Source organism: Nematolebias whitei, chromosome 9, assembly GCF_014905685.2.
Source record: "Nematolebias whitei isolate Nwh7 chromosome 9, NemWhi1, whole genome shotgun sequence".
NCBI lineage: Eukaryota > Metazoa > Chordata > Actinopteri > Cyprinodontiformes > Rivulidae > Nematolebias > Nematolebias whitei.
In genome coordinates this window covers 44,383,131-44,396,544 of record NC_056506.1, presented here as the reverse complement: position 1 = coordinate 44,396,544, position 13,414 = coordinate 44,383,131, and the positions used below count along the sequence as shown (strand labels likewise).

Here is a 13,414-nt window from a genome sequence, read left to right as displayed (position 1 = left end):
ATCCATCCATCCATCATCCAACTGTCTGTTCATCCATCCATCCATCAACTATCCATCCAACTATCTGTTCATCCATCCATCCAACTATGTTCATCCATCCAGCATCCATCCAACTGATTGATCATCCATCCATTCAACTCTGTTCATCCATCCATCCATCTGCTCTTCCTTACATCTCTGTCAGTCATGCATCCATTTTTTCACTCTTCCTTCATCTATTCATCAATTCATCCGTCATCCATCCGTGCAGCAGTCCATCCTTCCATCCGTTCATTTATTCATTCATTCACCCTCCATCTGTCTGTTTATCCATCCTTCCATCTGTTCATCCATTCATTGTTTTTACCCACTCTTCTTAACGCAGGATTCTGTTCTGTTCCTTTTGCTTGATAATAATTCTCACCTAAAATGTAAAACTGACCACAGAGAAATTACCGAGGAGGATTCTGTTTTGGAATAATGCACATGGCTGATCTTTTTTTTTTTTTTTTGATTAAGTCAACCTTAGAAAACAAAGTGTGTGAACACAGAATCAGTCTTTCTTTGCAGGGTGTGTCTTCTGACTCTGAGGTTGCCGTCAGCCATGAGGATTTTTCTGAGAACAAACAGGTCAGAGAGTTCAAATCAGACATTTTAAAAAGACTCCCAGGCGTTTTCTAAAGTTTTTATTTTGACATTTTATCAGGAGAAAGGTAGTTTGTTCAATGGATTCCTCAGAAAGACTTCCAGCGGAGAAAGGACTGAGGCAACGGTAAATAATCGGAAATATTTCTAAACTTTTCCACAATTTTGAAGCATTTCAAGCTTCGATGTGACTCTGTTTCAGGACAGGGAGCTGTCAGCTGGCAGTGAAGACCTGTCTGAGGATAACGAGGTCCGTTTGACGTAAATAAAACTCATCTCAAACCAACTTTCAGCCACGGCGTTTACCAACTCTGTGTCTTACTTACAGGAGAAACATATTTTCATCTACACGTTCAGACAAGCACAGAAACCAGCAGAGGTACAGTAGCAGCAGCAGGTGATTTCATTATATCCAGATGTGAAGCTTTTCTAAACCGTTTTCTGCTTTTAAACCTAGGAAGTGAGCCCTGAGGATCCGCTCCCTGCCAGCAGCGAGAATCTGACAGAAATGACTGATCCGAAGGTATTTCACTTCTAAAACCACTTCCCCTTGAGTTTCTGTCTCAGCTGTGGTGACTCGCATCATAAAAACATGAAGTGAAATCAGACCAGGCTACAGATCAAACCCTAAAAATGTTTCTGAATAAATCCTTTAATGTTTGAGGCTTGATTCCAGTCTGCCTGTCCTTAAAGCTGCACTGTAATAAGTTTATTTTAAGCTCTGGACCACCACTGGTAGGTCAGGAAATGATCATTGATTAAACCAGTGGTTTCCAACACTGGTCCTTGAGGAACACCATCCTGCATGTTTTAGTTGTTTCCTGCTCCAACACACTTGATTCAGTGATTTAATTACTTCATCAAGTTCTTCAGAATCCCATTAATTCAAATCAAATGTGTCAAAGCAGGAAAACAACTAAAACATGCAGGATGGTGTTCCACAAGGACCAGGGTTGGGAACCACCACGATCAGTCAGTTCCTTTGAGGGTTTAGATTCTGTAAAATCTGAAGGATTGTATGGTTCAGACCATTTATCTCCTGGCCAAAGGTGGAGGGGAAACACTTTTGTTGCCCATCTGTGTATTTGTTCGTTGTGTTAGCAAAATACCTTGTGAACCACTGGACATATTTTACTGAAACTCTCAGAAAGACAACTCTTTAATCCACCACTCTGTAGGAAATAAAATGTCCGTCGGTTTTACAGGAATAGAGCAGAAACCTGGTGTGGTAGTAGCTGAGGGTCATCTTTGATCTTGTGTTGCGTGAGTTCATCCTTTGATCAAAACGGCTCCAACTCTGTCGTTTTCCTCAGAAGATGGTCTTTATTTAAATATTTGCTCGTCCGTCTCAAGCTGTCTCTTAACTTAATATAAAACCAAAAGATGAGATGCGGAGGTGAAAATAAACATAATTAAAAGGAATGCATTATTTTATGATATAACAAAGATGAGTTCTAAAACATGTTTAACGGGTTTCGACGGGTCGTATTTCTGTGTAGTAAAGTGATGACGGGGAACACGGGGAGCATTTGAAACGATACTACAGAATCGTTATCAGGAACAGTTTATTCACATAATTAAAAACTAAATAAATAAATATGTGGTGGACTTTCCTCCATAAATCATCTGAGCTTTAAGGACGCCTCGGCCTTTTTGTTTGATGTTCTGCACAAATAACTGGTGAATGTTTTCATGTTTCAAACGTCGTCGAGCAGTTTGAAGCGAAGCACAAACACCTCCTCGGTGAGCTCAGGATGACGTTTCCATTTTCACTAACTTATAAAAAGAAATGTTTGTTTTAGGAGAAGAAAGGAGGTCCGGCCGGGATTTTCAAAAGATGGTTGAGTTCAGAGGACCTGTTCGATGAGGTGAGGAGCATCTTCCCTTCAGTCCTTCTTGTCTGACACAACAAAAACACTTAAATTCAGAACTTTATGAACCACGTTTCCAAATACAGAAATATGTATTTCACATTATTTGTTGTGTTCTGACGTAAATGTACTGATTATGTATACAATAGTTCGTCGGAAGGGAAACACATTTACAGTTTAGTTGATTTTTGTGCAGTAATTTGTCACTAAAAGTTCAAAAACTAATGTAACATTTAACATATTTCACACAGACCTGATCTAAATAAAACATTAATTCCTTTTCTTTCTGTTTTCAGGACAAAAGCATTTTCAGTGGCATGTTTAAGAAAACTCCCAAAGCCACAGAGGAGGTGCAGTAAACCAACTTCAGCAGTTTGATTTGTCGTTTTCGAGTTGACTGTTTTTTTTTTTTGTTGTTGTTGGCGTTCAGGAGTCGAACACAACAAACAAGGACAAAAAGTTGTTTGGAAGTTCAGAGGATCTGTTTGAGACGAACACGTCAAAGGTACGGACGTTTGTAAACGCAGACTCGTGTTGTCGGACGCCGATTGCTAACTTTTAACGTTGTCACAGGAGAAAGCGGGAGGACGGGCGGTGATTTTTAAGAAGTTGCCGAAACCAGCTCCACGTTCTGTTGTGACCCAGGTGAGCACATCTGTTTTTATGGCGGTGTCATTCTAAAAACTAAAGAATGTTTCTGAATGAGTCTGAACTTGAAGCAGGAAACAGACTCCGAGCAGAACTCGTGGTTCAGCTCAGCGTTGGCGCTCATTGACCAGACTAACGAAAATCAGCAAAACCGATAGTGAAGGATTCCTCCGCTTTTGTCTGGTTGACTGGATTTAATTATTATTTTTTTTAATTGGTTTATTTCTGCAGCTAACAATCTTTCATGCACGAGTCAGCCATATTGGATTTTGAGATTGGGAATCTGATTTTCTGAGTCAGAAGGGCACTTCAGTTGATTTTTCTCACAAATTCAGAAGTTTCTACTAGACCTGTCGCGATAATCGCATGATAAATAAAAATGATCAACCTCATTTTCATTTATCTGCTTCATCGTCTCTTCGTGTCTCTCTCTTTCTACTGAAGACACTGGATGAAAAAAGACTCAACTCCGGTGCTCTTCACTGACCCCTCCCTTTCTCTTTCTTTCTTTAAAATCCATTTTAACTGTTCAAAATTGCGTTTTTGGATCGTTAAAAACAGCTAAGCTGAGAAGCTAAGCTAACAGGCCAACCTTGGGGGAAAAAACCTCCGGCTTGTCAAAGCTCCAAAATTCACTGTTAAAACCCGTGCCTTTGTGTAAAAGTTGTTTTGCTCTGCAAAAAGAAGCTGAAAACTTGTTTACTGATTTTTTTTATTAAAAGCTTTGTGTCAAAAATGCTATGCTAAAGAGCTCAATCCACACCGAGCGCCCGCCATTTTGAGAACTAAAAAAAAGGAAAGAGAGACAGCTCATGTCACGTCAAGAGGCCTCCCTCCCATTTTTCTTAGGGTACATTCACACCAGCCCTATTTAGTCCGCTTTAATCGAACTCTAGCTCGTTTTCCTTGAAAGTCCGGTTCGTTTAGGGAGGTGTGAACGCGCCATCGAACTCTGTCACGGAACAAAAAGGCGAACTCTGGCCCAGGCTAAAACCTAGGTCTCGGTCCGGTAGAATCGAACTCCAGCGCGGTTCGAGTACAGTGTGAATGTAAACAGACCGAGCCCCGCTCTGCAGGGTAAACAAACACACATTTCTCTGACCTTATATGGAGCCGTCAGCTGCCTTGTGTGAAAAACAATATTCTTCGTGGTCTTCTGTCTCATCTTCTGCTCATGCTAAGTCCATTTTTGAAAAATGACAAAATATAACTCCTAAAACTGCTAAAACTTGATGCCACTTCGTTTTTATTTTTATTTACAGAAGAAGAAGACATGTTTTCACATGTTTTTGTGTCGTTTCCTTCAGTAGTTCTTGGTGCAGCGCCCCCACAGGCGAGCGGGGGAACAGGTTGGTTCAACAGGTTGGCTCGACTGCACAGTGCAGTGTGAATGCAAACGCACCAGCTCAAATGTAAACAAAAGGTCATGAATATTGGTCCCGAACCGAGTCTACCGGACTATCTGGTGTGAAAACGACCTTAAAGAGACACGCTGCTCGCTCCCTCACTATCCATCCTTCGGTTCAAACAGTCCCGAAGGTCTAAAAGGTACTACACTCAAAATAAAATTAACCAACATTTCTTCTTAAATTTGACAGCAATTGCTAATTATTGTCAAATTTCAAACAATATTATCATTTATCGCAATAACTTCTGAGACAATTAATCGCCCAGCAAAACTTGTTATCGTGACAGGCCTAGTTGCTACTTCAGAGAGCAAATGGAAGGCAGCATCATTATGTGAGTCAGACTTCAGTGTTTAAACTCCAAATATTGTGCTTCTCTCCTTGGACCGCCTCTTCTGCTGCTCACTTCCAGACGTAAAGATCTATTTAACGCACCTTAGCTGATCATTATCGTTTGTGGAGATTTATTTTGCTGCAGCAGGTCAAGTATAACAGAGTGCACGGGTCTGAGGGCGTTTGTGACAAAACTTTTATATTTACAGATTTGGGTTCACGAGCCAATCGGCTTCCAGGAAGTGTTTGTGATAGAAGCGTGCATGAGTCCCATGAGCCATCCGGCTTCATGACCCAGATTTATGGGAGTGACTTTCTTCAATGAAACGTTAAACTGTAGCACGATGACATGATGATCGCTGTAACCTTGTTTTGTTTTTTCACCCTGATGACTCTTAAAATGTTTTTATTAGCCTGAAAATGTTGTAAAATTGTAAAAAACGAAAAAAAGTACATTTATTTTGACTTTCTGGTGTCCTTGTTTCAAAACTCAAAAACGAGGCCATCAGTTAGGCTGCTGTCGTTGGGTCAAAATGACTTCAGAGGCCTCAGTCGGGTTATTTTGACCCAAGGACAGCAGGAGGGTGAACACTGTACTCATGGCCCATTCTCAACGTCGACCTCGTCTTAACTCTTGCAGCTTCGAGTCACAAAACACTTTTCACTTTTTACACGGATTGCAGACCCTCTTTTTTCGTCCTCAGGACCCTCTCAGCGACTCGACGCGATTCTCGGCGAGCTGCGACAGCCTCACAGAGATCGGGAAGGTGAGAGATTCCTGAAAGAAAGAAACTAAAACACAACGTGCTGCAAACATGAGCACGTTTGACTCTTTGTCTCAGTGTAGCAGCAAAAAAACGAGATGTAAAGTAAACGTTCTCCATTCTTTTTCTTACAAGAACGTCTGAGGGGCAAAATGTCTGACGAATAAAGTTTTGTATTCGTCAAGAACCTTGTTTGAACCTAAACGTGTCTTTTATCTCATTATTTGATTTTTAAAGGATGCGGTTTCAGCTCAGGATGAAACGTTGGCGAGTAACGATAATCTTTCCGATGCTTCAAGCACCACAAAGGTGAGGAGTGTTTTGATTTGACATTTCTTCACCTTTTATGTAATATTTTGTGCTGAGACCAAACAAATGCTTTTTATTTTGCAGGAAAAAACAATCGGGTTTTCAGGGCTCTTCAGGCGAACGCCCAAAAGTTCAGAGATGCAAGTATGAACAGACGTTTATCTATTTTTATTAAAACCTTTTTTTACACAAAGTATAAATAACTAGGAAAAAAAACCTCTCAGGGAGAAGATCGTCCTCCGCCAACAGGAGCCGGGCTGCAACTCAAAAGAACCGTAAAGAAGCAAAGACGAGTGAGTTGTTTTCATCTTTAAAAACGTGATGAAAAGAAGCCCAAGTACAATGCCCCAAATTACACTTTTTATTTTTTGATTGCATCGTTTGAGCCTCGGTATTAAACTTCCTTCGTTGTTTTACTTTTGGTTTTCACAGGTCGTGTCGTTCCGGATCAAGAAAACTCAACCCAAGCAGGTATTTCCTGCCGTTTAAAGGACTTCCTTCACGCACACGCTGCCTGAATATGAAAACATTTCAACCTGCTGCATGTACATTTTTGACATTACTGTATTTTGGCTCCAGAGTTCAGAGAAGATGCTCGTCCTCGAGGAGACCCTGGAGATGCAGGACCTGAATGCACCACAGGGCGGAACAAAGAACGAGGTGTTGAATAAAACCGTTTTTATTGTAGTTTACATCTATATCATGAAGCTCGTTAAATATCAGATAAAAAAAAAAACCTGAAACTTCACAGAAGACTAACATTTTATAATGTTCAGCATCTTTTAGCACATATTGATGACAACATCTTAAACGTGTTCTCTGTGGATGAATGTGATGTGAAACACTGATGGTGTGAAACGCTTTTGGATCATTTGAAGCCATTTTTAAAAATGATAGTTTCAATTAAAACCCTAAATTGCTCATTTGTTTGTGTTGCATTTCATAACTTCAAGTAGAATTTGTTTGTTTTTAGGAGAACACAGTGATGGTCGAGCCTGTAGAGATGGCAGCTTATCCAACTGAAGAAACTGCAGCTGAAGCCGAGCAGGTTTGTTTAACGTGCAACTTTAGCTGCCACTCTGCTACTTTTAACTGTACTCTGCTACTTTTAGCTGCCACTTTGTTACTTTTAGCTACTATTCTGCTACTTTTAGCTGCCACTCTGCTACTTTTAGCTGTCATTCTGCTACTTTTAGCTGTCATTCTGCTACTTTTAGCTGCCACTCTGCTACTTTTAGCTGTACTCTGCTACTTTTAGCTGCCACTCTGCTACTTTTAGCTACTATTCTGCTACTTTTAGCTGTCATTCTGCTACTTTTAGCTGCCACTCTGCTACTTTTAGCTGCCATTCTGCTACTTTTAGCTGTCACTCTGCTACTTTTAGCTACTGTTCTGCTTCTTTTAGCTGTCATTCTGCTACTTTTAGCTGCCACTCTGCTACTTTTAGCTGCCACTCTGTTACTTTTAGCTGTCACTCTGCTACTTTTAGCTGCACTCTGCTACTTTTAGCTGCCACTCTGTTACTTTTAGCTGTCACTCTGCTACTTTTAGCTACTATTCTTCTACTTTTAGCTAGCATTTGTCTTTTTAGTTTTGCTTTTGGATTGTGCTTTACTCTTTTCAAACTGAAAGTTTGAAAAGAGTAAAGAGCTTGTTTTCTGCTGTTTAGCTTTAATGGCCTAATTTCAGCTTCTATAAAAACTTCAGCTATGGTTTAGCTTCAGTAGCTTTGTGTTCTTCAGGAGAACGACGAGCTGATGGAGTGGTGGAACTCTGTGAAAGGTTGGTGTCATTTGTGTGTTTTAAAATCTAAAATGTTTAATTTTTTTAAGTTTTTGTTTTGATCAGATCACATTTTTTTGTTTGTTTGTCTTGTTCATTTGTTTTGATCTGATTGTTTTGAAATGATTGTGTTATTTGTTTTTATTTATTTGTTTGTTTTTCATCTGATCGTATTGATCTGATAGTGTTGTTTGTTTGTTTATTTGTTTGTTTTTGATCCTATTGTATTTGTTTGCTTGATTGTATTGTTTGTTTGTTTTTCGTCAGATTGTATTGCTTTGTTTGTTCATTAGTTTGTTTGTTTTGATCAGCTTGTATTTTTTGTTTTCTTTGTTTGTTTTTTACCTGGTCGTATTGTTTGTTTTGTTTATTTGTTAGTTTTTTGATCTAATCATATTGTTTTGTTGCTGGTCTCCAGGTTGGACCGAGTGGAACGAGAGCTCTAATTTCCGTGAGGAAGACGACGATATGTAAACGACCTTTAATTTAAAGTTCGTGGTTGTTTTGGGGGTTCGGGCGTCTCTAAGGTCCGTGTCGTCTCTGCAGGGCGATGGAGCAGGCGGCCGATCGGGTCTACATGGCGGCCCGGGTGTTTGTGCACCTCTTCAACCAGCGGGGGGCGTCGTTGCAGCAGCGCATCCTGGAGCTGCTGGCGGTGGCCGACGCCGCGGACGACTTCCACAAGAAGACGGTGTCGGCCGCCATGGGTGGGGGCGTGGCCAGCGTGGCAGGCAGCGTGACCACCATCACCGGACTCATCTTGGCCCCCTTCACCTTCGGGGCCTCCATCATCGTCACGGCGGTGGGGATCGGCGTGGCGACAGCCGGTAACATCACGTCGGTGACGGCCAAAATCACGGACACGGTTCACTCCAACATGGACCGCAAGAAGGTGGAGAAGATGATCCAGGGGTACCAGGAGGAGATCCAAGACATCCGGCTGTGTTTGGAGTTCGTTCAGGTGAACGCTTGAAACGCTTCTCTGAATTACTTTCAGGTGTTTCATTTCAGTGACCTCCAGAATTAACTCTTTATTTAATCTTAAAATGTCGCCACAGTTCCAGTAACTGTTTTCTGCAGCTGCTGGTTGGAGGCCCCGCTTGTCAGTCCGGGTTTTTATTTATTTATTTGGGTGCAGTCAATGCACACAATTTTTCCCACAAAGCCTAATAGTTATTTTTTTATGCTCATATATGCTTTTTATATTAGCTCTATGTGGCGCTCGTTTTTTATACTTAGTCTCCGAAAAATTTACTGGAGGATCTTTCAGTCATCCCGAAAGAGATGCCTCGATGCCTGCTGGACTTCCTGATGAGTTCCCGCTTCTCGTCTCATCCGACAAAACTGCTTTACTTGACCTTAAACATATGAGTTGCACGAGTATTAAAAACATCAGTTCCACGTGCACGCAGGCTGCAGAATCGGGCGCAGAGCAGCTCAGACTCCCGTTAGCTTCCCCCGTCATTAGTGGACGCACCGTGCTGCAGCTGGTAGATTATACGAGTCACGACAAGCAGAACACGACGGCGTTGTGAAGAAGAAGAGGTTTAGAAAAAATATGTAGCAATTAAAAAATAAATACAAACCTCCACGTTCAAACACCAAGCGACCCGTGGACATTCGACTGCAAGCAAGACGTTCCTTCCAGCTACCGGACCTGAAGGACCGGTGGGCTGGAGGGTCTTCACAAAACTCTGGACTGGAGTTTTCTCAAAGTTATTCTTGAGGTACTTATATGGGAAAATGCCTTTTTTATTGCCTTAAAATAAATATTTGTTGAGTTATAAAATAAAAAACTCAATTGTGGATATATATTTTTTTTAAGTAAAGATCTTTAAAACTTAAAATAAACAAATATTTTTTTTTTGCCCAAGCTGAGACAGCTCTAAAAGACTGACTAGTTTTTGTGTTGGGTGGTCGCCGTATCATTAAAAAATGACCGAAGTTTGTTTTCAGAGCCACGCTTTAAAAGAAATCACTTATTTTAAATTAAAAATAAAAGACGGAAAAAAATGACTCGAGTTCTTCAGGATTTTTCATAATCGCCCTGAAGTGACGCCGTCAGTGCCAAACAAAAGATCGCAAACCAAGAAGTGAATAACGAGGGTGTGAAGACGGACGACCTACAGGTGAAAACCGAAACTGCAACAAATGTTTTATTCTTCTCCCTCGGAAACACAAAGTTCGACCGCTTTGGTTCCTTAGCGTCGGCGTGAAAACCTTTTGAAGAGGAGCAACTGATGAGCAAAGCTTTTCTTTAGCAGTCCATTAGTGTCCCGTCGAAGCCAGGAGCCGTCCCAACTACAAACTGGATTCCAAAAAAGTTGGGACACTAAACAAATTGTGAATAAAAACTGAAAGCAATGATGTGGAGGTGCCAACATCTAATATTTTATTCAGAATAGAACACAAATCACAGATCAAAAGTTTAAACTGAGAGAATGTTTCATTTTAAGGGAAAAATCTGTTGTTTCCAAATTTCATGGCGTCTACAAATCCCAAAAAAGTTGGGACAAGTCCATTTTTACCACTGCGTGGCATCCCCCCTTCTTCTTACAACACTCAACAGACGTCTGGGGACAGAGACCAGTTTCTCCAGTTTAGAAACAGGAATGCTCTCCCATTCATGTCTAATACAGGCCTCTAACTGTTCAATCGTCTTGGGCCTTCTTTGTCGCACCTTCCTCTTTATGATGCATCAAATGTTCTCTATAGGTGAAAGATCTGGACTGCAGGCTGGCCATTTCAGTACCCGGATCCTTCTCCTACGTTGCCATGATGTTTAGATTGCTGCAGAATGTGGTCTGGCATTATCGTGTTGAAAAATGCAGGGTCTTCCCTGAAAGAGATGACGTCTAGATGGGAGCATATGTTGTTCTAGAACCTGAACATAGTTCTCTGCATTAATGGTGCCTTTCCAGACATGCAAGCTGCCCATGCCACAAGCGCTCATGCAACCCCATACCATCAGTGATGCAGGCTTGTGAACGGAGCGTTGATAACAACTTGGGCTATCCTTGTCCTCTCTGGTCCGGATGACATGGCGTCCCAGTGTTCCATAAAGAACTTCAAATCGTGACTCATCTGACCACAGAACAGTCTTCCATTTTGCCACACTCCATTTTAAATGACCCCTGGCCCAGTGCAAACGTCTGAGCTTGTGGAGCTTGCTTAGAAATGGCTTCATCTTTGCACTGTAGAGTTTCAGCTGGCAACGGCGGATGGCACGGTGGATTGTGTTCACTGACAATGCTTTCTGGAAGTATTCCTGAGCCCATTCTGTTGTTTCCTTGACAGTGGCATTCCTGTTTGAGGTGCAGTGACGTTTAAGGGCCCAGAGATCACGAGCATCCAGTAGAGTTTTACGGCCTTGACCCTTACGCACAGCGATTGTTCCAGATTCTCTGAATCTTTTGATGATGTTATGCACGGTTGATGATGATAACTTAAAAGTCTTTGCTATTTTACGCTGGGTAACACCATTCTGGTATTGCTGCACTATCTTTCTGCGCAACAATGGTGGAATTGGTGATCCTCTTACCATCTTGGCTTCTGAGAGACACTGACACTCTGAGCTCTTTTTATACCCAATCATGTTGTCAATTGACCTAATTAGTGTTAATTGGTCTTCCAGATGTTCATTATATGATCAATTTCCTTTTTCCAGCTACTTATTGCTACTTGTCCCAACTTTATTTGGATTTGTTGACACTGTGAAATTTTGAATCAACATATTTTTCCTTTAAATGTTACATTTACTCAGATTAAACTTTTGATCTGTCATCTATGTTATATTACGAATAAAATATTGATATTTGCCATCTCCACATCATTGCATTCAGTTTTTATTCACAATTTGTTTAGCGTCCCAACTTTTTTGGAATCCGGTTTGTATTTTTAATTTAAAAAAGGAGGCCGTCATCACAGAGAACTCATCGACCCGCTCAGAAAAGGCCGTGCACTGCATGAAGACGTGGAATGGGAACTAAAATGGAGTCGTATTTGTGTTTAAAAACAAAGTTAATTATGTTATTTCTCTGCTTATATATATTTTAAAAAGCGATTTGACAGCATCCCTCAGAAGTAAGATCAGAGCACAACCTGATGGGTTAACATAAAAATAAAAAATAGAGGTTTAAAAAAAAAAACGTAACTGACAGGAATGCGTTTATTTCATAAGAGATGATGAATGTTGGACAAAAAATGCATTTATAACGTGTTTCAATGGGCCAGTTTTCCCCTAAGGAACACTGAAGGAGTCGTGGGAGTTTATGGGAGTGTTTAGAATGATTCCAACAAAGTTAAAAAAAAAACAACATCTCAGGTTTAATGACACAAATAAATAAAAATGCAACAAAAGAAATGTGACTGATTTAGTTTTTATTCTGTTTTGGTTTGTTTCTTCTCCACGAGACTGAAGCGTTAACCAACACACGATAAGCTAAACTCTGTCGATGTTGCAGAAATTAAGCTAATGTCTGATGTGGTAGTAGCTGAGAGTCGTTCCTGACGCCTGCTCTGAGCGTGAGACCGAGCAGTTCGTTGTTTTTCACCAAAACGACTGTAACTCGTTTCAACTTAAAGCTTTAATAAGAGACAATCTGACGGCTCTGAGGCGTCGGTTGTAGAAACGCTCGTCACCTCCTCTCTTGTGGTTTCGTCGCAGGAAGGAATGGACTCCCTGCAGGAGCGGAACTTTGAGGAGTTCTCTGAGAGCGCTGCAAAGAAGGCTCTGAACCACAACGTCAAACACGTGATGAAGGAGGGCGGCCGTGCCGGGAAGGCCCTGATGATCAACACCGACAAGCTCATCAGCACCGTGCAGATCCTGGGCAGCGCGAGGGGCGTGGCCAAGGCTGCCCAGGCCATCAGCGTCACCACGGGTGTCATGTCCGCCCTCTTCCTCGCTCTGGACGTCTTCTTCCTCGCCAAGGACTCCCACGAGCTCCGCAAGGGCGCCAAGACCAAGTTCGCCGGGAAGATCCGGCAGGTGTGCAGAGAGCTCCAGGAGGGCCTCCTGGACCTGAACAAGGTGAAGACGCAGCTGCAGAAGACGATGGACGGCATCGAGGTGGAGGAGTACGAGGAGATTGAGGAGGTGGAGGTTGACCTGGAGTCCGACCCGAAGAAGCTGGCTGAGCTGGAGCAGGAGATCGACATCCTGGAGGGGGAACTGGACAAGAAGGGCGATGCCGACGCTGAGGAGAAGAGGAGCAGGAAGGGACATCTTCAAACTGAAGGAGAAAAAGGAGAAGGGCATGAAGGAGAGCAAGGAGCTGGAGGAGAAAAACATCAGAGAGATTTTGACGAAATCCAAACCTGAGAAAAGTCCTGATGAGGAAAAGACGAACGAATCGACCAAAGAAGAAGAATGGAAAGAACCGGAGAACCGTAAAACTAACGAGGACACAAACAAAATGTCCGAACGGACGGAAAAATGAAAGAGAAGATTGAAAAAGAGTCACAGGAACACAAACCACACGCAGAGGAGGAGGAGCAGGGAGGATGAAGGATGAAGGTTCGAGGAGGCGCAGCAGCAGGAGCAACAGAGACGAAGAGAAACACGAGAGACAGGTCATCACGGGAGAGGACACGACGTCCCTCAGAGGACAGACCTGAACCTGAACTGCTGTCCCTCAGAGGACAGACCTGAACCTGAACCGTTGTCCCTCAGAGG

The 13,414-nt window shown here is 42.0% G+C and overlaps 1 protein-coding gene across 1 annotated transcript; it reads left to right on the top strand.

The window, feature by feature from the left end:
• Window positions 1-459: 459 nt before the first annotated feature.
• On the top strand, window positions 460-13,304 carry LOC119414287. The gene is made up of 20 exons (XM_037681380.1): window positions 460-609; window positions 686-751; window positions 827-874; window positions 953-1,003; window positions 1,082-1,147; window positions 2,427-2,492; window positions 2,792-2,845; window positions 2,926-3,000; window positions 3,069-3,140; window positions 5,587-5,649; window positions 5,884-5,955; window positions 6,040-6,099; window positions 6,180-6,248; window positions 6,388-6,426; window positions 6,535-6,615; window positions 6,929-7,003; window positions 7,698-7,737; window positions 8,156-8,207; window positions 8,284-8,698; window positions 12,404-13,304. Exons 1-20 carry the CDS (start codon window positions 460-462, stop codon window positions 13,058-13,060), a joined length of 2,271 nt encoding a protein of 756 aa, XP_037537308.1. The 3' UTR covers window positions 13,061-13,304.
• The last annotated feature ends 110 nt before the right edge of the window (window positions 13,305-13,414 follow it).